The 25,606-nt window shown below is 33.7% G+C and overlaps 1 protein-coding gene across 4 annotated transcripts in view; it reads right to left on the minus strand.

Annotated features, from left to right (window-relative positions):
• The window catches only part of LOC114338522 (protein decapentaplegic), a 349,390-nt gene that overhangs the window by 36,590 nt on the left and 287,194 nt on the right, over positions 1–25,606 (minus strand). For all 4 annotated transcript variants that reach the window (XM_050644444.1, XM_050644446.1, XM_050644447.1 and 1 more), the window contains one exon: positions 6,909–7,210. In XM_050644444.1, the coding sequence (XP_050500401.1) occupies positions 6,909–7,200 (292 nt within the window). In that variant the 5' untranslated portion in view covers positions 7,201–7,210. The remainder of the gene's footprint in view (positions 1–6,908; positions 7,211–25,606) is intronic.

Below are 25,606 nucleotides of genomic sequence, written 5' to 3' on the forward strand. Positions count from 1 at the left end.
ATTCTTCGTGAAAAATATTACCCATAATTTTCTATTTGACATACCTACACTTATTAAAAGCTATAATAATTGTGTTGTACTAGCTGGTGGAGTAATATTTATGACTACCTGACGATTTACGCAGAAAGACTACTAGGCCTGGATCCAGCGTACCAAAAAAAAAGTTTATTAATAGCAAGCTGAACATTTGTTAATAGCTTAACGGTGTCTAGTAGGACAAACTTTGATGTACGGGAACACTGGAACAGGAGAAGTTTTAATTGTGCAACAGGTTACAGGTTTTGAACGTCAGACTACAAAAACGTCCCATGTGTTTTGTCGGACAGAATTTCTAATTGATTTGCTACCCTTTCAATAACCTCTCATGCAAAAATCAGACTGCTATTTACCACCAATATAATTCCTGTCATTTGACGTGTTCTACGTGTCGGACTTATTAAAATGCCCAACATATTTGTCGCACAAACATTTTTTGGTGCCACTTCGGTATGCGGTCTACCGTCTAATATGTGGTCTACGGCAATTTAGCTGATTCGGCATGCGGTCTACGTACAAAAACAAATTAGAGAAACTATCACAAACATTACTATTTTATTATTACTAACAGCTTCACTGTTCAATTGGTAATTATACAAAGAGTCTACATTCTACCACATCCAATACTATTTTAATATTAAATATGCAACCGCAGTAAATATCGGTTTTTGCCTGAAAGGAGGAAGACCTAACCCTTCGGTCCAAACCCAACTTACGGGTATTAGAGTGAGAGAACCGCAGGGCAGGAGGTATTTGACCGCTGCGCGCAATCACAACCCACCCTTTTTATTATCACTAAACGGTCTTTTCAGCGTTTTAAATCAACACTCAAGGCCCATTTCGTTGATTCAAGTTTATATAGGCAACCCAAATTACACGACGCTAATCCTCGGTTCGGGATTTAGACAGAGTAACACGTGAAGTGTGAAGTAAAGCACAAGTATGACAAGTAAAGTATAAATATAAATAATAAATAAAAAGTTTGTAATAGTTTCTCTAATTTGTTTTTGTACGTAGACCGCATGCCGAATCAGCTAAACTGCCGTAGATCGCATATCAGACGGTAGACCGCATACCAAACTAGAAACTCTGCCGTAGACCGCATACCGAAGTAGCACCCATTTTTTCATATATTACATATATAAAATTTGCTATTGAATACATAAACTTAAAAACAACCTGCTGGTTTTCACAATCATAAACTTGTAAGGATGACACGTTCCACAACTAAAATCACGTTCCACAGTTAAAACTTCCCCTGTTCCAGTGTTCCTAAGCTATTAACAAATTTTCAGCTTGCTATTCTTCTTCTTTACGTGCCATCTCCGCGACGGAGATTGGTAATCATCACGGCTATTCTGATCTTGGACGGGGTCGAGTTCGCTCCCAATGGTAAGAATTTTACCTGAACTAAAAAAGGTAGAGTCCGAATTGGCTCCCATAGATACAATTTATTTTACCTAAACATGTCGAAAATATCACCCAGCGTTGTCACTTCTTTCAAATTTTCTCTTTTTGTTAGAAACAGGTACCTTCCTAGAAATATCTATGGGAAAGGAGGAAGACCTAACCCTTCGGTCCTAACTTAACTTTCGGGTATTAGAGTGTAGAGCGCAAACCGGCCGATTTCAGGTAAGAGCGCAAAACGGTCGAGCGCATACCGGCCGACACCGATAATTTGTGTTAAAATTGCCACATATGCCAATGTTGAACTAAAACAAACTCTAAAAGTATTTGTCTAAAAGTATAATTTTCCTATAAAAAGTCTATATCACTATGTAAATTTCCTAAGCAGTATAAATATTACACGATTTGGCAACAATGTCTAATGTTTCCGTGATTATATGAGAGCCTACCCGCATTCATGCGGGAGCCAATTCGTACCGTTCTAAAATATACCTGAACGAAGCGGAGCGAACTCGACTTCACCCCTGATCTTAGATGCTGCTGCTCTGAATAGTTCGGTTGATGTGCATCCGTACCATTCCCTTAAGTTACGCAACCATGAGATTCTTCTCCTTCCTACACTTCTCCTGCCCTGGATTTTTCCTTGTATAATTAATTGAAGTATGTGGTATCTCTTATTACGCATATCATGCCCCAGGTATTGCAGTTTTCGTGTCTTAATGGTTTCCAATATTTCCATTTTTTTGTTGACTCTTCTCATGACTTCATTGTTTGTTACATGCTCGGTCCACGATATCTTCAGGATTCTTCTATAAACGCACAGTTCAAATGCTTCCAACTTTTTAATAGTCGAAGCGTTAAGTGTCCATGCTTCTATCCCGTAAAGTATAGTCGAGAAAATATAACACCTTGCCAGCCTAATACTCAAGTCTAATTTCAGTTCTGTTGCACAAAGTACCTTTCTCATTTTATTGAAGTTTGTTCTTGCTTTCTCTATTCGAACTTATATTTCTTTGGAGTAATCGTTTGTGTGTCAAAATTATTGTGCTAAGACAGTTGTAGTTTTCATTAACTTGTTCTAAAGTTTTACCTTGAATTGTCAGGCTTTTAGCATTATTTTGGGTTTTTGATATCCTCATACATTTAGTCAACTATTTTCAATGGGAAATAAGCCACAATTTTACCAAAAAAATGATTTTATTAACGTTTCGACGCCCAAGTCGGGTATCGTTGTCAAAATACAAAATAATACTAAATTAAACAAAAATGTTGCTTAATAAAAAATTCTTCTAATAATTTATTTAATCTGACTCATTTATATCGGCAATTCAGACATGTATTATACATTTTAAAGTAGAACACTTTAAAATGATATTGCCAATATTGATAAGTTGCGTTTTTGATTTTGATTTGATTTCATTTGATTTCATGTAATCAAATGAACTATCTTTTAGTAAAGTCGTCCCAGGACTTCTACTTTAAAATGAATACATGTCTGAATGCCGATATAAATGAGTCAGATTAAATAAATTATTAGAAGAATTTTTTACTAAGCAACAACATTTTTGTTTAATTTAGTATTTTGAATTTTGTATTTTGACAACGACACCCGACTTGGGCGTCGAAACGTTAATAAAATAATTTTTTTGGTAAAATTGTTGCTTATTTCCCATTGAAAATAGTTGATTATAAAAATGCCACAAGGAAATAGCTTCAGAACAACTCATACATTTAGTTTTTTTGATGTTTATTGATAATCCATATTCTTCTCCATATTCAACTACATTGTTCATTAGCTTTTGGAGGTCTTGAAGGTTGTCCACTATTATGATAGTATCGTCCGAATATCTAATGTTATTCCTGCTGTTTCTCCCTGAAGAGCTCGTTTCATAATCTCGTCAGAGTACGCATTGAATAGTAGTGGTGACAATACACACCCCTGTCGAACTCCCCTTTTAATTTTGACATCTTCTGATGTGTGTTCGTTAATGCGTATGTGCGCCTGCTGTTTATAATAAAAATTTGTTATAATTCTTTATATTGTAATTGTTTTGCTTTGAGGGCGTCCATTAGCTCTTTGTGGAGGACTTTGTCAAAAGCCTTGTTGTAATCTATGAAACAGACGTACATATCCTGGTTCACATCCAAGCATCTCTGGATTAGTACGTTGAATTCAAAGAGAGCTTCACGTACCTACGCCTTTACAGAATTGGCTTGCTATTAATCCACTTTTTTTGGTACGCGGGATCCAGACCTATACATTTCATATATAAAATACATGAATTCTTCAACTATTAACGCTCCAAAATTTTCTGAAAACTATTAAATAAAGTAGATACGTTATCGTGGGAATCTGGCAGTTAACTTTGAGATTTACTCACTAGCTTTTATGGCTCTTTCTAAAGATTTCTTCTTCTACAGAGACGACACTTACAACAACTGTAAATCCTCTTCATGTTTGGTTATTCTTTTCTCTTTTCAGTTATGCAGATGGGTGGCTTTCCACATTATTCTATTCTGTGCACTTGTAATAGTGCAGTTTGTTTCCATCATAATGACAGAAAATTGTATGTGGTATATTATTATACAGGGTGAAATTTTAGAGCGATACTGGTCGATAATTCGATTATAGTACAGAAGATCCAAAAAAGTTATTTAGAAGAAATGTAGCTATGCTTGGATTATATGTCGAATTCCACAGGGTGTATTATTGATTAGTTAAAAAGGGTTAGCTCCCGTTTAATAGGCGAGATGCCCTCACTAACTCCCATAATTCAATTTTTTTCATTCTATTGCGTTCTCTGTGAATAAAAAGAATAAAAATAAGACTCAGCGCAATTTTAAACCTACATCCCCCTTCACTCCCCCTACCAACAAATGGTCATTTTTTCGTTTTTATTTTTTTAGATGGTATGCAATCAATTTAAATATTAAAAAAATAACCCCGTAGGTTGAGTGTACAAAATAGTTATTTATAAAACAGTTCGTGGAGTATGCTTTTTGCGAACGCACGCGATATTTAGAGCACAAGCGACAGCGGCGCGAGTGCTATACATCGCGTAAGTTCGCAAAAAGTACTTCACGCACAGTTTCATACAATATTTTATCTACTCTACCATAAACAATAAAAAAAACTGTAACTCTTCGTCACTGGAATTCATTTCTATTCTACAATTATTAGACCTTTGACATTTAAAAATTTCGCTCTAACTTCTTTCAAACCACAAAACTGTCAAAACTTTTGTCGTAATTTATTGCTCATTATGTCATCACCATGATAACGCGAAAGTTAGGATATTTGATTATATGAAAGTGTGTCAAAAACAGTGCGAAAAAGTAAATCCCATTTAAAATACATTGTTACTTCACGCACACTTTAAACCCTTCACGCACTGCTATCTATAATGACAGTTTTCACAATCTAAAAACTTACACATAATACGAGTACACTATCGTATGACATAGAGTAGATAAATGTATTTTATCTACTCTATGTCATATTATGTATAAGTTTTTAGTTTGTGAAAAGTGTCATTATGGATAGCAGTGCCTGAAGGGTTTAAAGTGTGCGTAAAGTAACAATATATTTTAAATGGGATTTACTTTTTCGCACACTATCAATGGGTTTTTTGGCACACTTTCATATAATCAAATATCGTTAACTCTCGCGTTGTCACGGTGATGACAATATGAGCAATGACTTACAACTAAATTTTTGACAGTTTTGTGGTTTGAAAGTAGTTAGGATTTTTAAATGTCAAAGTTCTAAAAATTGTAGAATAGAAATGAATTCCAGTGACGAAGAGTTACAGTTTTTTTATTTGTTTATCGTAGATAAAATATTGTATGAAACTGTGCGTGAAGTACTTTTTGCGAACTTACGCGATATATAGCACTCGCTCCGTTGTCACTCGTGCTCTAAAAATCGCGTGCGTTCGCAAAAAGCATACTTCACGAACTGTTTCATAAATAACTATTTTTTTCGAAAAAAAGAGAAACATTTTTTTGGCATGGTTGCAGGTCTAATGTTTTTTATTTTGTGTATTTTATTAAAAACTATATTTCTAATTTTCTCCAGTTTTTTTCGTAATTTGCCTCATCTTCAAAAACCCGAAAAACGGTTTTTTAAGAATTTTTGCAGATTTTTCCCATTTTGTAGACTTCACAATAGATAAAATTAGGGTTATTTTTTAATATTCTATATACAGGGTGCCTGCGTAACTTGGAACCATATGGGAAACTTTTTTAATCAATTTTACGAAAAAAAGTCATTCCTTATAAAGTGCTCTGCATAGTCTAAAACCTAAGATGCAATCATCAGATATCAAATTTTGTCAACAGTATACGAGGTATGTCAAAAAATATGAATTTCGCTCAAGAGCAAACTACCTTTATATTTCAAACTATCAAAAAAATTTATTATGAAAAGTTATTTGTAATTAAAAACCATATTCAAATATGCAATAACAGCCTTCTACTTAAAAAAAAAATTTCTGAAATTTTCCTAAATTACCGATTCCGAACATCATTTTTATTTATTAGACATGTAATGAAAGAATTCTAGAATTCTTTCTAAATTAATATTATTTGACACACCTCGTATAAAATTAACAAACTTGGATAACTGATGGTTGCATCTTGGAGTTTAGACCATGCACAGATTTTTATGAAGAATAACTTTTTTTCCTAAAATTATTAATAAGAGTTATTACATGTCTAATAAATAAAAATGATGTTCGAAATCGGTAATTTAGGAAAACTTCAGAATTTTTTTTTAAGTAGAAGGCTGTTTGGGAGAAACTCGTTAAAATCCCACAAAAACGCAGGTTTTGTTGGTTTATTTTTATACGTATCTCGCCCAATTTTTTAATGTCTTAAAGAACTCAGTTAATTCAAATTATGTCTAAGCTATAAAGACTTGATTTGATCTACTTATTTTTGAAGTTCATAAAATGTTGAAAATACGCAAAAACCCCTAAAAACCCAGCTTTTCGGGTTTTTGAAGATAACGGATTTAGGGAAAAATCCGGAAAATTCGAATAATAGTTTTTGATAAAATACACAAAAAAAAATTAGACGTGCAGCCATCTTCAAAAAGGCTTTACATTTTTTTTAAATGTATTTTGAGGTGATGTATATTCAAACCTACAGGCACACTACAGGTCTATAAAAAATGAACATGTTTTATAAAAGCTTCAAGTATGCGTTTGAATTTTTTTTTAATTTCTAAACTTACTGAAAAATAAAAACGAAAAAATAATAACGTTATTGTAGGTAGGAGGTAGGGGAAGGGGATGGCGGGTTAAAATTGTACAGAATCTTATTTTTTAATCACATAGAGCGTAAAAAATGAACGAAAATTAAATTCTGGAAGTGAGGGTATTTTACCTATCTACCTATATATCTAAAGGGGACTACCCTTTAAAAGAAAAGTATTCAAAAGATGTAACTCATGCAGTACCTACCGACATGTGTAAAACTTCGAATGGTATTCGCATTCTTCGTATGCCACCCCTTTTTGGGAATGGACGTCGTGTCCAAGGGAAACCCCATCTGCCTCTCGTACAACTCGATCATCGCCTGGGGTATTACCACTTTCGATTTGTCAACTTTCGGCCGACCTTTGAAGCCGAATAACGATAACAAATTGCTTTCTACTTGGTCTTTAACTTCTTTGGGAACGTTCGATGAGTCTGTCCTCCAACAGCATTCGAGGACGGCCAGAACCACCAGCCAGAAACTGTTACTTAAATTCATTTTAGTCAGCCTGAAACAAAAATAAGCATATTAGGTTACTTAGATTACTAGTAAAGCTTTAAAATTTAAATAAAATGTTTTATATTTAAATAGAATGCTTTAAATATCTAAATAATCAATGGTGATTGCTAAAGACCTTGACAAACTTCTACACTTGACTGGTAACGAACTTCCTGATGTATGACGCCGACGTCCTAGAAGAAACACTTCAAAAATATCTTAAATAGTATAAGCTCCAAGCTAAAATGCTGATTAACTGCCGTTCCAATATATGACTGGTAACATCAGAGGTGCTTTCTTCTCACGGTTTGGTTGGCTTCTCCTACTTCCAAAAAAATAACTGCTCTTAGCTTCTTAGCTATTGCATACTACCTTCAACTTCCCTGCTCCACTAGCAGTTGAGCAACTTCTGCCACTTTACTATTTGCAAATAACGTTGCTCGTTCTTATTCTAAGTTCCCGTAACAAAAAAGGGAGCAGACCTACCTTGAAGAGGCGAACGTCTAAGCAAGGTTTTATACGTTCTGAATTCGACTTATAGCACGAGTTCAAATTTAATTGCCTGGTAGTGTTTTTTTGAATTTTTCGATCCTTTTCCGATCGTACCTACTGCAGCCAGCTGGCTTATTGTACATATTCAATTTCTTCATGATACCGATTCCAGAATTCTGGAACCTTGTATCACCTTGTACTGTGGATTGGTACGACATATTTTTCGTTATTCGAGTAAATTGGTAGTCTTCAAAAAAATTTCCCCTTTTGATCTAGTATCTCGCATCTATGCAAGATACTGATGACTATTTCAGGTGTTCTCGGATGCAGATTCTCCGTTTTAAGTATCCATGAAATAGTGTTTTTTGACCCACCTAAAGCCAGCTCTAGACTATCGTAGACTTGTTTAACACAGTGTACAAAACAGGAAACATACCAAAACAATGGTTACTCTCAACCTTTTGTGCTATCCCTAAAAATACAAACGCTAAAGATTGCAGTGAATACAGAACAATATCATTAATAAGTCACATTCTCAAATTATTCTTGAAAATAATATATGGTCGTATAAATAAAAAACTAGAAGAAGGAATCGATGATATTCAGTTTGGGTTCAGAAACGGACTAGGAACCAGAAAGGCGTTATTTGCTTTTAATGTGTTAGCTTAAAGATGCATGGACATGAATGTGGATGTGCATATTTGTTACGTTGATTTTGAGAAAGCTTTTGACAAAGTAAGACATGAAAAATTAGTCCAAATTCTAAAAACAAAAAACATTGACAAAAGGGACTTACGAATAATAACAAACCTTTACTGGAATCAAGTAGCACAAATTGTAATAGATAACGAACCCAGTCCAGAAATTGAAATCAGGAGAGGAGTTCGGCAGGGATGTATTATGTCTCCATTACTCTTTAATACATATAGTGAAGCCATTTTTGAAGAAGCATTGCTATCTCAAAGTGAAGGAATAATAATTAACGGAAGATCTTAACAACATAAGATATGCAGATGACACCGTGATTATGGCAAGCTCTGCTGAACAACTCCAACTACTACTAAACAAAACCAACAATTTTTGTGAAGAATATGGACTAAAAATGAATATAAAAAACACCAAATATATGATAATAACTAAGAAAACCAACATACAAACAAGCATACATTTGGGAAATGTACCGATAGAAAGGGTTGATAAATACAAATACCTAGGAACCTGGATTTCAGAGACAAATGATCAAACAACAGAAAAAAGGATCAGGATAGAAATAGCAAGAAATGCGTTTGTAAAAATGAAAACATTTCTCTGCAACAAAGACCTTAGCTTAGAACTGAGAGTAAGAGCTTTGAGATGCTACGTGGTCTCGATACTACAATATGGACTTGAACGTGACCCGTCAAAATAGCCTGGTCAAAACAGCCCCGTCAAAATAGCCCGAACACAAAATAGCCTCGACAAAATAGCCCGCAAACAAAATAGCCCCGACAAAATAGATCGCACACAAAATAGCCCCGGTCAAAACAGCCCCGGCTAAAATAGCCCCGGCTAAAACAGCCTCTTATAAACAATTACATAATTATTTATACAAAGTGTCCAAAAACTTTTTTAATTTAAATTATTTGACAAAAAGGAAGAATGTATTTAATTTATTTAATTTAAAATGCATTTTACTGTTGCCCGAAAACAGAAAAAAATGTTTATATCATAAATAAACATTGATTTTCGCTTAACTTAAATGTTCAAACTTCCAAGAGGCAGGGAAGACAGGACTCGAGTTCTCTGAAAAGACCATTTTTATTTAATGTAGTTAAGATAAACATCTGAATAGAGGATAATTACCATTTCCGAAAAAATGTATTTTTAAGGAATTATTTCATGATGAATTCTGAAGGGAGCTTTTTTGTCGGGGCTATTTTGTCGGGGCTATTTTATCGGGGCTATTTTGTCGGCGGGCTATTATTCCGCGGCTATTTTGTCTGCAGGCTATTTTGTCGGAGCTATTTTGTGTGCGGGATATTATGTCGGGGCTATTTTGTCGGAGCTTTTTTGACGGGGCTATTTTGACGGGGTACCGGACTTGAAAGCTGGACATTAAAGCAAGAACACATAAATAAGCTACAGCCATTTGAAATGTGGTGTTACAGAAGGATGCTTAGAATACATGGACACAGAAGAAAACGAACACGGAAGTATTGCGAGAAATGGGTAAAGAATGCGAAATAATAAACACAATAAAAATAAGAAAGTTGCAATATCTGGGACACGTAATGAGGGGACCGCGATATGAAGTGCTAAGACAGATTTGATAATACAGGGAAATATAAGAGGCGGAAGGAGTATAGGAAGAAGGAGAGTGTCGTGGTTAAAGAATTTAAGGGACTCGTTTAGATGCAGTTCTATAGAACTCTTTAGAGCAGCGGTGGATATAGTAAGATAGTGATGATGATGATATCCAACCTCCGATTAGGAGACGGCACTTGAAGAAGAAGAAAGCCAGCTCTGGACCGAATGATTTTGCAGACCTAGGAGTGGTAGTATCAAGTAAAATAGGCTCGATAGAGAAGGCAAATTCAACAGATAAACGTATAAAGTATCAGCGGATACCTGCGTGACATGGCCTGGTAAAAATTTTGACCCAAACCATCAACAACAAAGACAATAATGAGAGAAACTGAAACGAACATATTAAGACGAATCAATGGAGTCTTGGGGTTAAAACAATAAGCCAAGATATTAGAGAAGAACTGGGAATAGTGACTGTGATGGATAGGGTTAGAGATCTTAGAAAGACCTTGTTGGCAGATTCCTCCTCAAGGGTAGAGTTAGGGATCTTAGATTCTGGAAAGATCTTGTTGACGGATTCCAAAATTCACAAATAATTTATATTGGGCAAACATATTGGACATTCACAATAATTTACACTTGACAAGATTTTTTAGACCTTTTAGTTAGTGACAAGATTCAAGACAACTATGAATAACGAATTGCATATGATTTTGAAGACTATTTTATATAAGTGTTCAAATTAATTGTACACGATCAACTGTAAAAATTTTTGAAAAGCAAAAACATTGTATTTTAAAATTATTAGATTAATTTTAAGAGATAATTCAGCTTTTAGATATAAAATGGAGCTACCAGACTGTCAGATATTAAGAAATGAGCTATACCTACACATTATATGAATTGGACAAGTCCATACCATAACTTCTGTCAACCACTAGATTTGATGTTTTTCATCATCTTTTATCAACAAACACAAACAAATATTAAATAAAACACGACAGACTGATCAAAAATACGAAAACAATAATAATTATAATCATGTGGCAACGGGCTGATATTCTTTTCTCCACGTGCCTCAGAAAAAACGCAGATAAAACTAGAGAAAAAAATGTTGACGTTTATGCAAAATTAATTGTAAACAATAGTGTTGTGAATCATTTTTTAATATTATGTAATATTGATCTGTTGTAGTTTTTATAATGAATGTAGATGGATTAGTAATATTCTGAGAAATTTAGACTTAGAAGATAGGAATTGTATGATTCAATGATCGTTTGTTGTTAATTTATTTACATCTAAATCGTAAAACCACTACAAAACTATCATTAGGTCAGTTGTCAAAACAAAGAAAATCAACCAGTTTTTTAGTAATTGTTTCTTTATAGGTAATTATTTCGCTTTTTGATTTTTACTGTTTACTATTATGTTCTTTCTTGGGCATAATTCCCTCTTTCTCCATTCTGCAGGTCTCTTAAAATCATTACATCATCTCATTTGAAGTCCTCTTATTAGTCGCTTGTACGAATAGTTTTTTATCTCGTATCACTAATCGATTTGTTGAACAGTTGCTGTGTAATGTCCATCGGTTTCGTCACATTGCTAGTCCATTCTAAAGCAGAAAACTCATGACGAGGTTGAAGCGCGTGTTGACGCGAGATTCAAGTGTTTAAAAATTTAGACGTCGGCAAAGGGAGATATAATATTATATATAATAGTGAAAAAGAAAGAGAACGCAGTTACCACCCTGCAAGTCGGTAAAATTAGTAATATTTACTTTGTGATAAAATGCGTCAAAGCATATGTCCCGAAGAATAAAGGCAACCAAAAAGGTTACAGCCCCAGTGGTGGAGTTAAAAATATTAGTAGGTTGGTTAATTCTCACAATGATAAAAATTAAAACAAAACGTAGTTTGACCATGAAATTACCACGACACTGATCGTACCCTCGGTTTTGTGGCAAAATAAGAGACGATCCACAGGACCATAAATGTTAGCATTTGGTGTTATCTTGAGGGTCATAAATACCAAATTTTGACAGAAATTTCTTTATTTCACGTTGCGTTTAATCTTTTTCACGTTGGGTTGAATCCCGTCTTCAGTTTTTAACTTTTTCTGTTACATTTTTCTATTTTATTCAGAATGTAGCGCCACGTTCCGTCAGTTCTCTGCTTAATACATTTTGAAGGTTTCCATTTCAAGTATTTTTCTCTCTTTATCAAACATTGTACGTCATAGGTTACCATTGACTTCATTTTTCATTTTTATACCTAATATTTGTCTTTCCAAGTGACGACCAGACCATATCTCCCTAGTCGGTCGTCCGATTCGCTGATCGCGCCAGCTTGAATTTTCAATGACTTTGTCATTGTGGAAGCAAAAGTGTGTCAAAGCAAAAGTTTTGTGGAGCTCCGACCTCTTTTGTAATGTGGTCCACATACCTTGTTGGTGATCTTCCTGGACTTACGCTCCTTTTAACATCCCCTGCAATCTCAGCTTCTCCAGAACATCTCTACGCATCACTTGATCAAAGTAAGAGGTGATTTTTTCGGTCACAATGTTTCGAAGCCTACTTGTAAAGTGCAGCTGTCTAAATTGTGTCCAGACCATACATGAAAGGAAATCTACGGAGTTTTGAATATGAAACGCCTCAAGTATCTGGAAAACGTAACAATTTACAGTCGGAAAAATGAAAGAATATCCATGAACGATCACATCAATCACTTATTTTGTATTTGCTGTCTTTTTCTATAAATAACAAACGTTTGTTATAGAAAAAGAAAGCTAATACAAAATAAGTGATTGATGTAATCGTTCATGGATATTCTTTCATTTTTCCGACTGTATGTAAGTTTTGTTTAATGAGGGTTTTGTAATAAGACCGATCTCTTGGTGACATTTACATTGTAGTCAGATTTTCCGTTTTTCCAGAAAAGTAATAATTTGGACAAATCTTTTACTGCATCTTTTTTTGATCTGCTCTGTCCTGAGTTTAAGATATCTTTCCGTCAATTCAATTCAATATATCTATCATAATATATAACTTACAGAATGTGACGTCTTTAGAATACACAAAAAATCCGACTTTACAAAAAATCTTGAAACAAGAAATGACGTGAATTGTAATACCTATATGCTGGCTTCTTAAAAAGTCAAAAAATAGTTAACAAAGAAAACCAAGTGACCAAAAAATTTGTTCTTCTTCTTCTCTTCTTCTTTTTTTTGTATAGACATGACTGTCTGTTTTTTCAATGTGCCTAAAGTAAGTTGTCGTTCCATCGTTTTCGTGGTCTTCCCACTGATCGTCTTCCTATTGAGAACCGTCTCTCGCTGTCCTGACTACCCTATTTGTTGTCATTCGGCTTAGGCCGATGCCACATTATGCGTTTTGACCGGATGCGGTGAAAACGCATCCGTTTCCTACGCAACCGGACCAACCTGTCACACTATGCGTTTAGTCTGGTGCAGTTTGTAAGCGCGTACCGATGACTCAAAACGCATCCGTTTCCAACGCAACCGGACCGATCTGTCACACTATGCGTTTTCACCGGATGCGGCGGAAACGCATCCGGTCAAAACGCATAATGTGGCATCGGCCTTATGTGGTCATTCAATTCTATTCTTCTGTTTCTTACCCAGTTATTAATGTTATCCACCTTGCATCTCCGTTGTATATATGTACTTCTAGCTCTGTCCCATAGAGCCTTACCATCGATTTTTCGAAGGGTTTTCATCTCCACTGTTTCGAGCCATCTTTTTGTCCTCTCTGTGTCGGGTCGTGTTTCTGTTGCGTATGTCATTATTGGTCGGATAACTGTTTTGTAAATTCTGCCTGTTATTTCTTTTCCGATACTTTTATTTCTCCATATTGTGTCATTCAGGCAAACTGCGGGTCTGTTTGCTCTATTCACTTGATCTTCCACTTCTGTTTCGAGCCTTCCGTAGCTAGATAGTGTGATGCCTAGGTATTTAAACTCCATCACTTGTTCTATTATCTGACTTTCCAGCTCCAATTTACATATTATTGGATCTGCTGTTATAACCATGCATTTTATCTTTTTTGAGGAAATTAACATGATAATATTTTCTGGCGATTATGATGAATTGGTGCAGCATACGTTGTAAATCATCTTCACTTTGAGAGATTAGTATTGCATCGTCCACATAGCAGATTATTTTAAGTTGTTTTTCTCCCATTTGGTATCCTTTTTTAGTTCTTACTGTTTTTATTATTTCGTCCATGATCAGGATGAACAATAAAGGACTCAAGGAATCCCCCTGTCTTATGCCAAAAACAATTTGTTATAAATGAAAATTAAAAGTGCATCAGTAGACAAAAAAAGATAATAATTACTAAAAGTTGACTTGTTAAATACACTGACATCTACATATTCAGTCGTGTGATGGATGACCGAAGTTAACTTTAACGTTTGAGTTAAAGTTAAGATAACTCTCAGGAATAAGAATAACGATGCCCATAACTATTTAGGTAAAATTCGGTGTGATGTATCGGTCAGAGTTATGAGATAGTTATTTGATCAACGCTATTTTAGAAATAAGGTTTGAGGAAAAAATGTTGAAGTAACAAAGAGAACCTTATGTAGAAATAGTACAAGTTGGAGTGAGCGCGAGAGATAGTTCGGAACAGTGCCGAACAGCAAACAGCTGTTCGGGTTCGATGGTGTTTCAAACAGTAGATAGAAACAGGGTTGCCAGATTGGTGTATTTTCCCACAATTTTGGGGTAATTTGAAAGCGTGGAAATTTTTGTAAGCAGAAATTGTAGTGGGATTTTTTGGGGGCGGAAAATTATGGAGTATTTTAAGGGGTCATGGTAAATTAAATTTGCGAATGTACATAGAACTGCGTATATTATACCGGTGATTATACTCCCATAAAATGAAGACCATAGGAACTATTAATTATTTCCAGGGCCCTCGTTGATAAGTACATAGTATAATTTTGGTGTACTGTTCTCTTCATTTGACTACTAATTTTTAAAAATGCGGCAAAAATTTAAATGTGGGGTATTTGAGCTTCAATTTGAGGGAATTTCAGTTTCTAAGTGGGGGATTTATAAAATATCATTTGGCAACTCTGGATAGAAAGCTCAGTAGATACTTAAAATAAAATTTCAACTTATATCTCTCGATTTGTTTTTTGTATCATTTTTAAAATTGTATTACCCTTCTATTCTTATTTATTAAATTATTAGCTTCTAAATTCACTTGATTTCTGTCTAAAAAAAGTCAAAAGATGAACCTAACCTTACATATCCTTACATAACTACAAAGTTATCTCATAACTTGAGTTTTAACGTCGCGTTATAAAGTGACAGTTGATATACCAGATAACTTAAGAACTGTCAAGAAATACCGCAAGTAGTTAAGTTAAGTATGATACATCACACCAATTCGAGGATTATAACATAACTACAGGATAACTTTACGTTAACGATAACTTCGGTCATCAATCACACGCACCGCTAATTATTGGCTTCACGTTAAAATTTTTACATTCTTGTGAAAAAAATAAAAACAACCCTTTCAAATACATCTTTGAGACATTTCTATGTACATCTCTGAAAGTAGAACTTTGTCCTGTTATTGAACAAACCCAAAACAAATCCCCCAAAATATTTTTTCAAAGCGGGTTAACATAACAAACCAACGTTGCGTCCCAACAAAAGAAACTGTCACAACAATTCGATAATAAAGAAAGTAGAGATCAGAATTGAAAGAGCAGACCATTACCTCAACACACCCATTTTCCTATCTCCGTCCTCGTCTCACTAATCCGTAATCAGGTTCCAGTGAATAACAAGGCATGCATATTTCTTGCTATGACTCGAGTATCTCTTAATATGGACGTACCTGAAGTCTTGAGTACCTACCTATCTTCGAAATAGACACTTTGAGAGACACAACCACCCACAGAGATTAAAGTTTATTGTTTTCTAAAGAGAATTAGCTGCTGGTTCTTTATACAAACGTAGAATGTATTTACGTTATAGGGGAAGGGAGGGCAAGATGGAAGGCTTAACTTTATGATGTGTAAAAAAATAAAACAACGTAATACAAAACTTTCATTTTAATCATTCTTGAAAGAGACCTTATACAGTTACAAAAGTCAGCCATTAAATATTATTAATAATGAGTAGAATTTTTTTTATGAGTAATTAAAAAATATTGTCAAAAATTCCATCTTGCCCTTACCCTGAGGGCAGGATGGAAAGCTGGTTCGGGCAAGATGGAATGTAGAGGAAAGCACTACATTTTACAGTTTACACACATAAAACTGCCATCTTCTGTGTCGGTACACAATTCATGTGCCCAACCATTACATACAGGACATTGTTCCCAGTCCTCTGTGGGTGGTTCCACATAACGTTCACCACATACACAGAACACATCATTTTGTGAAGACTGTTCTAAATGTTGTACAATATTTTTAACTTTTTCTGTTTTTGTCCCTTTTCCTTTACCTTTTCTTTTATTCTCGCAGGTTCCTATTTCCTTGCTGTTAGTTTTGCCTCACTATTATCTTCCAACTTGCCCTAAGTTGCAATTTTCCATCTTGACATAATATGCCCCTTTCCAATAAAAATATCAATTCCACGAGGAAAAATTTCCTGTAGTTGGCTGTATACCATTACAAAAACATAAAATCCTTTATAAAATCTTAGCTTGTATTATATATCCCTCCCAGATCAGAAAACAGTTCTACACCTTTGTCACCCACACAATGATTTTTATGGTACTTCCACATACTATAACAACTTCCAATTATTGTAATATAATTGATAACTTTTAAATAAACACACAACTGCTTTTCTAAGCCCTAGATATCACATATAAAGGGTTTGATAATGTTTATTAAGTTTTCGGTATTATGTGTAATGTGGTTTGCCTACTTCCTCCATTACAATATTTTAACATTTGCATCAAGTCTATTTCCATTTTTACAGACTATCTACCACAGTGGGAACGACTGTTTTTATTGTTATTAATTTAACAAATTTTACAATAAATACCACAAAACAACAGGGAAATTATAACTTTCTGTGGAACTCTCATTCCTGTCATGTCACCATTCAGAATTTCCGTTATCAAAATCACTTGCTTCCGTACAGTCATGATGTGAACTTGTCAGATAGAGCTCATTGGTACCTCGGGCGAGAAACATTGGATATCTTAATCATCCATGTTATAATTCACATCTTTGTCATATGTTCCGATGACGGATCAATTGTAAAGGGTTTTTACCCTGATATTTTTACTTTGGTGGCTTGCATGTAGATTCTAAGTGAGTATAACCCATAACTTTTTATAACCTTAGTCAACATTTTAAATACTTTGCATCATTTTATCTGGTTGTACACATTTTAGGATTGCACTGATGATGATCGGTCAACCGATCGAAAACTAGTTCTGTCTTTGATGTAGCCCTGTATAGGGATTTTAACAAATATACCTTTTATAAAAAATATCAATATTTTAAAAATGCTTTATTATTTCTCTTATTTAAATATCAATTCAGATAACCTGTACCTAGTAGATACTTTGTATAAATGCATAATAATAATAATAATATACACCTTGTTTAAATAATCGGATCACAAAAATTCAATAATTGCGTAATATTTAACCATATTTAACTGCAAAAATAAGAAGGAAGCGTGTACACTCATTAGCTGACCTGAACTGATTGAGCCGTCGTTTGTAAATGGAAGAGGTTCGCCTGCATCTGTGTGAGTGTGGATCCGGGCGCTTCATTGCGCAGTTCGGGTTTTATAGGTAATTTCCATCTTGCCCTATCCTGCCATCTTACCCTCCTTTCCCCTACGTTGGTCAAAGAATCTGATTTATTTAACACTATTTTTGAATATGTTACTAAAAAATGTATGCTGTAGATGTACACATAGTTTCAAAAGGTATGCATCACCTAATAAAATTAACAAGAATCTACAGGTCGAGCAAGTCTCGTAAATTTCACGATTGCGAGCCACGCTTCACGCAACCGTGTTTGCGTACTTGTGTTTCAAGTTGCGTGGTCGTACGGAGTTATATTTACCAAATTTAAATATAATCGTTTTCAAAATTAAATCAATATGTCAATATGGCTCCTGGGTGTAAAAGATAAATCTTATTCTATCTGTTCTTAATGAGTTTTAGATAATTTTAGTTGTATTTCTTTGTAATTTTGTGTTGTACAAAGATTAATTTAACATTTTCTCTGGAAGTATTAATTTAGAAAGATAATATGCTTCATTGGTGTTGTGTTTTGAAGTGTGAAATGTGATAAAGTCAAGATAAAGTTCACTTTTAAACTGAACTAAATAAGGTATCTGAGAGACAACAATGGTTAAATGCAATACAATGTACAGGTTTTACTAGCGAAATGAAAATTTTCCTGTCCTGTCTGCTGTAATCATTTTATATCTGGTAAGTTACAATTACAACAGTAACGATTTTTGAAGATGTTAACATTTTAATCTTATAGGAAAACCAGCCGACTTAATAGATAATAACAATCTCCAGATTGGGTTCCTTCAATAAATATGGTCTATAAACACAATGAAATAAGTTCCCCAAAATCTAAAATGGAGTGGTATCAAAGGAGAATTAAAGGGAAAAATATTCATATTGAAATTATTTATAAGGCACTGGACTGTCTTAAATTCTACAATAATACTAGGTGGGTAAATGATTTTGGACATTTTTCATTAAGAGTAGATTAAGATTAAGTAGATTTTCATTCAGTAGATTTAAGACTTGTTTACACGGGTAGAGTAATGATGCAAGTACTTGATAGAGTAGAGTAACTCTACCTGTAAAAATGCTCAGCACAGTAGAATAGCTGGTAGAGTGTATAGTTGGAGTTAAAGTAGAGTGACTAGCAACCTATGGCAAAGTAACTATTCTATGACCACCACTACTGCCAAAATGTCTACTCGGCTGCACACTCTACCCATGGAACACGCTCAATTATGGCAGAATAGAGTAGGTAGGAGAGTACATGGGGGCGCTGTCATTCTGGCTGGAATTGTGTTTTGTGTAAATAGTGAAAATGAAGTTCACCGAAGATGAAACTTTAAAACTTGTAGAGCTATAATACGGCGAATACCAGTGTTTATGGAATTTAGGTAGTGTATACTACAGAAATAAAAGTTTGCAGCAAGCTGCGGAGGATGAAATCGTCGAAAGAATGGCAAAGGGGGCTTTGGAGTAAACAAGCTTAAGCAAAAAATTAAGAATTTAAGGTGCACTTATAATCAAGAGTGTTTAAAAATACAAAAATCGGTTTCACTATACTAGCATCAGTACTATACTTGTACTCTCCTCACGTGAATGGTATCAAGCCATTTTTGGTAGAGTACTACCACTACTCTACTCTCCTCAAAACTCTACCCATGTAAACAAGTCTTTAGAAACAGTGGAAAATGAGGTAGCTAGTAGAGTAGTAGTAGAGTAAAATATACTGGTTTAGCAAATTGCAATGTTTTAAGGTAATACAGTAGCGATAAACAGGTAGCCAAAACGTGTTCCAAGATTGTCACTGTAATTTTGAATATTTTTTCGAGGCATTTGGCACACGTATTCGTAAAATAATAAAGAATGGCGGTACAGAGCCCAATTTGAAAAATATATTAATATGTGGAAATTACTCTGTAATTATACAATATTTAAAAAATGAGCCTGTACCGCCATTAAGAAGAACAAAAAAATACACTTTCTTCAAATAAACTTTTTTATCCGATGCCTAGATTTTGTGTAATTTTGGAACTACTAATGAAATAAAAAATTTTAGTAGTTCCAAAATAACACAAAATCGGATAAAAAAGTTGTATTTGAAAAAAGTGTATTTTTTTGTTCTTCTTAATGGCGGTACAAGCTCGTTTTTTTTTTTATATTGTATTTAATTACAGAGTAATTTCCACATATTAATATATTTTTCAAATTGGGCTCTGTACCGCCATTCTTTATTATATTACGAATATGTGTGCCAAATATCTTGAAAAAATATTCAAAATTACAGCCGCAATCTTGGAACACATTTTCGCTACCTGTTGATCTATACTGTTTCCTCTTAAGATAGTTTTAATAGTTATTTATGATATAAGTATTAAATTTTAAGACGCGCATGTGAAAGTTAACTTGAAAAAATAATTTTATTAATGTTTTGACTTCCACATCAGATGTCATTGTCAAAATACAAAATATTCATTATTATTAGGTTTGTTCTAGCAAACGGTCAAACTAGTCAAAAACCATCAGCAAACAGTTGGTCAGTAAAAGAACATAATACAGTCACCAGTGCGATCCCCTCTACTCGCGCTGGTCCACTATTCGCTGATGGTTTCAAACTGATGCTAGAACAAACCTATTATTATTATACATATCATTATCTGTAAATAATATTTCTTCTGATTGTTAATTGTAAAGGATAGAAAAATTACCATTTATTTTATTTTTTTTAGAATCAGCTGAGAGAAGTGGTCTACAAAAAAACCAGGAAGGAAACGGAATATGTGGCTACGAAAGGCAAAAGAAAGGTTTACAAAGCAAATGTGACACATTTTTTTGAAATATTTAGGAATATCAGTAAATTGCATTAAAAAAATGTATGAAAAGATTTTGTTCAATAAAAATGTTTATATTTATCAAGGATGTATTATTTGGTATGGCCACATATCGTCAGTGATGTAATAATACATCCTATCTGTTTTTTCATGAGTTTTGTAAGAGAGACTAAAAACTTGTCTTAGGGTCACCTCCTGTTTTCATATGATATTTTTTGACTTGTTTTGTAGTAAATTAAACTATCTATGAACTACAAAACAAGTCAAAACTTACATATGAACACAGGAGGTGACCTTAAAACATGTTTTTCCATCTCTCATACAAAACTCATGAAAAAACAGATAGGAGGTATTGTCACATCAGCAAGGATGTACAGTGATGAGTGCCCTAATAACCGGCAAAATATTTAGTTGTGAGATAAAAAGAAATGAAACTAGTCGAGCTGGGAAATTTAGCGAAATTAACCTTTAAATTTACGTTATATTGATCCCACCTTTACACATATCGGAGGAGTATGTCAACTAAAACTGTCACTGTGACAGTGGTAGTTTCCAAACTCGTCTGATACGTCTGAAGGTGGTACACAATCAATACAATCTAAATGTATAAGTTAATATCGCTAAATTTCCCAGCTCGACTAGTTTCATGTCTTTTTATCTCACTACTTAATACATCTTTTGTGCTATTTTGCCGGTTATTAGAGCGCTCATCACTGTATTTCTGGTATATCCAGGGAATGTCTACAAAATATATTTTGAATGTCCAGAGAACATTCGTGGACATTCATGGAATGTTCCAATAAGACATTCAGGTAATGTTTAAAATGCTGACACAGGATTTTCCTGGGATGTTCTCAGGGAACATGTTTTCGGGGATATTCCAGGAATTTTTCAATGTCTGTGTACCTTCTATGGACCTATATGGAATATTTTGGTGTTATTACCGCCGCACTCCACTTGCGATTTGTAATCAGGAAGATTGAACACATTGTTTCAAATACAAGTCAATCCATTTGTGACTAAATAATCATGGATTGACTTCTATTTGAAAGAATGTGTTCAATCTTCACAACTACAAATCGCAAGTGGAGTCCGGCGCTTAGGGCTACTTCCTCTTCGGTATTATGTATTATACTACAGAAATCAGGAACTTTCCTTCTAAATATATGCATCTTGGCCATCAAACATATTCTTCCAAACATTTTTTTAAGGGGTCTTGTGGGTAAAAAAAGTGACTTTTTAAAAAAATTATATCTCGAAAACTAAAATTTATTTTTATTTATAATTGGAACATGTAAAAGTATAGTACTTAAGGTAGTCTCAAAAAAAGTTTCAGCCAAAAATATTCATTTTTGTAGAGTTTAAGTTTTTTTGCGTTGGCAGCATAACTAAGTCCAGTCTCATCTGAAATCAAAAAGTTTCTTGTAGTTTATACCTCTGGCTAGAATATGAACGAAGGAATTAAAAAAAAATGAAATTTGAAGATTTTACATAAGTTTAAACACATTTTTGACCCCAATTTTTCTCATTTTTAAAGTAGTTTTTTTTATAAAACAAAAATGACCTCATCTAATAAAAAATCCTTTGTTGATTCACTAGCCAGAGGTATAAACTACAAGAAACTTTGATTTCAGATGAGACTGGACTTGTTATGCTGCTCACGGCAAAAAAGGGCTGTTGTCGAAAAATTGCAGTCAACTCTACAAAAATGAATATTTTTGGCTGAAATTTTTTTGAGAGTACTATACTTTTACATGTTTCAATTATAAATAAAAATAATTTTTAGTTTCCAAGATATAATTTTTTAAAAAGTCACTTTTTTTACCTGCAAGCATTGATTATAAATATTCCTCTGCAAGACAACAACTTAACAAATTGTTGATTTCAAATTGTAACAGTTGTTTTGCAAAGTATGCTGCCCTCTTGTATTTTCTGTGTTATCTTCATCATACAATTACTTCATCTAAAAACTTTCTGCGATATATTCGCAACAACAAAAACAAACAAAACAAAAAAAAATAAAACAAAAGTTTGACCACCTTCACACCACAGAATCAAGCAATCAAGTTACACAAATTTTCAAACACCTCACCTGACACAGCGTCTCAAGTACGATTGCGCGAATTGGTAAATATAACTCTGCACGACCACGCAACTCGAAACACAAGTACGCAAACACGGTTGCGTGAAGCGTGGCTCGCAATCGTGAAATTTACGAGACTTGCTCGACCTGTAGATTCTTGTATAAAATTATGCTCATATTCATAGTTGATTTTTTCATGAACAGGTTAACGGATTCCGCTAATTTTTATTATTCTAGATTTTTCTTTGGTATTTACAGTTTGGCAAATGTTTACTCAAACTTCTTTCTTGCACTTATACCGGATGGAAGAAAAGAAATGGTTTTCTTATGTTGAGTTTAAGACACCCTGTAGGGAGGACAAGGTACAAGTGTGAGTCTGCATCAAAATCGTATTGAAGTCTTGTGTTTTGTGAACATTTTGTTTTTTGAATGTTCCTGATATCTGTGAGTATCACCTGATAATGTGAGTATTGGAGATAAGAATGTGAACTTAATTTCCAATTTATACTGGATACTTACACATGTCATTGAGTATTTTGCGGGAAGTATATTATGATTGAGTTCGTTGTACTCTCTTCGTTAATATGGGTGCTGGAGATGTCATCAGGAGATGACGAAGTTGCAGGATTTACTTTTAATCTCTGGATTTTAGTCCGTTCTTTAACGGTAAAATATCGCAAAACCTCTAAATTTTAAAGAACCGCTTAGATTGACATGAAAGCACATCGCACACATCTTATGGAAAATGTAATGTAACTCAAATTCAATAAAATTTATACGAATAGATTTGTTTTAAATTAACGGTCAATTTTTGTCATTGCGCAAACTCTTAATTATGATTAATTACGGCGCAAATTGCAATTAAAGTTTATCGAAATCACATTTTTGGAGTTCATAAACGTGTCAGTTATCATCACTATTGCTCTGGGTGCTATTCAAAACAGCTTAAACCCCGCTGGGCCTAAGCGGATTAGTGAAACTATTATAATAAGATGCTTAATAGCCCGAGAAGATTTATGAAGTTACCGATAATCTGGGTATTTTAAAATATTTTTTCTCTCTCTAACTTATGTACCTACCCATTTGATTTCAGATTGATTTATATCAATTTCTGCTCTTATTATTGAAAATTAAGAGTTGGCGCAATGATAAGAATTGACCGTTAATTTGAAACGAATATATTCATATAAATTTTATTGAATTTGAGTGACATTATATTTTCCATAAGATGTGTGCGATGTCCTTTGGCACACACATAGATAACATGTCAAAGAAAAAAGTGATATTGTGCCGATATGTGCTTTTGCCCTGGGGGTTTTTCACCCCCTCTGGGGCGTGAAAAAATATTCGTTCAAAGTAAGTCAGGAAATGGATAAACTGGCTAATTTTAAGTAACTTTTGTTCTATAGAGTTTTTTCACTAAGTCAATACTTTTCGAGTTATTTGGCAGTGAATATGTTCATTTTTTCAACAAAATAACCACGCTTTTAAACGGTTTTTCGCAAATAACTCAAATAGTGAGTATTTTGTCGAAAAAACATTTTTAGCAAAAATATAGCCTGTAAAAAATTAAAAAAAAATTGTGTATATATCACGTCTCTACACCTAGTAGAAGCAGAGTTATAGCTAATGAAAAATAGTTTCATATTCGTCAAATTCCAAATGGAATACTTTAACGTAAAATAACCAAAAATGAAGCACATTTCGGGGAAAACTCATTACAACTTATTAAAAGTGTTTAAAAAAAGTTTCATTTTTGTTTTATAAAAAAATTTCTAGCATCAAAAGTAAACAAGTTACGCCCTTTTTGTTGTGGTAAAAAAATCGAGAAAATCACCCCCTAATTAGTATCTTAGATGAACTTAATCGTTACGACTTCACAAGTTTCTTGACTTGTGTATGTATTGTTTACATGATCTGTAAGTTTCATCGGTTCAAAGTCCTTATTACTTAATGAAAAGGCTGTAGTTAAAAGGGGTTGAACGAGTCACTGATCACGAATGTATGCAAATTTAGAAACACCAAATCTTAATCAATTTTTGTCTAACAGAAAAACAAAAAAATACATGACATTCAGAAAAGCAATGCTGACTTTTTTGTTTTTCGAGATTTTTGGTATCTCTAACAATTTTTAAGTTATTTTGAAAAAAAGCATATTTTTCAAAATTAAATTTTTAAAAATTTTACTTTGAAACCAATTTTTTTCAAAAATAAGCACTTTGAATCAATGAAGCTTACAGATCATATAAACACAACATAAGTAAAATAATTTGTGAAGCGGTAACGATTAATTTCATTTAAGTTGCTAATTAGGGGGTGGTCTTCCCGATTTTTTTTGCCAAAACAAAAGGGACCAACTTTATTTTGAGCGTAACTTGCTTAAATTTAATGCTAGAAACTTTTTGTAGAAACAGAAAGAAAGTTTTTTAAACACTTTAAAAACCTTTGGGGTTTTCCCCAAAAAGTGCTTAATTTTTTGGATATTTTACGTCGAAGTATTCTATTTGAAATTTGGTGAATATGAATCTATTTTTCATTGGCTATAGCTCTGGTTCTACGAGATCCAGAGACCTAACGCGTACACCATTTTTGTACTTTTTTATAGGCTATATTTTTGCTAAGAACGTTTTTTCCGACAAAATACTTACTTTTTGAGTTATTTGCGAAAAACCGTCTAAAAATGTGGTTATTTTGTTGAAAAATGAACATATTCACTCGCAAATAACTCGAAAAGTGTTGACTTGGCGAAAAAGCTCTATAGAACAAAAGTTACTTAAAATTAGTCAGTTTACCCATTTCCGGACTTATTTTGGATATATATTTTTTCACCCCTAACAGGGGGTGAAAGTCACCCCCAGTGCAAAAGCACTCATCGGCACAATATCACTTTTTTCTTTGACATGTAAGCTATACGTATGCCAAATTTCATGTCAATCCAAGCGGTTCTTTAACATTTAGAGCAAA

This window comes from Diabrotica virgifera, chromosome 2 (genome assembly GCF_917563875.1).
Source record: "Diabrotica virgifera virgifera chromosome 2, PGI_DIABVI_V3a".
NCBI classification, from domain to species: Eukaryota; Metazoa; Arthropoda; class Insecta; order Coleoptera; family Chrysomelidae; genus Diabrotica; species Diabrotica virgifera.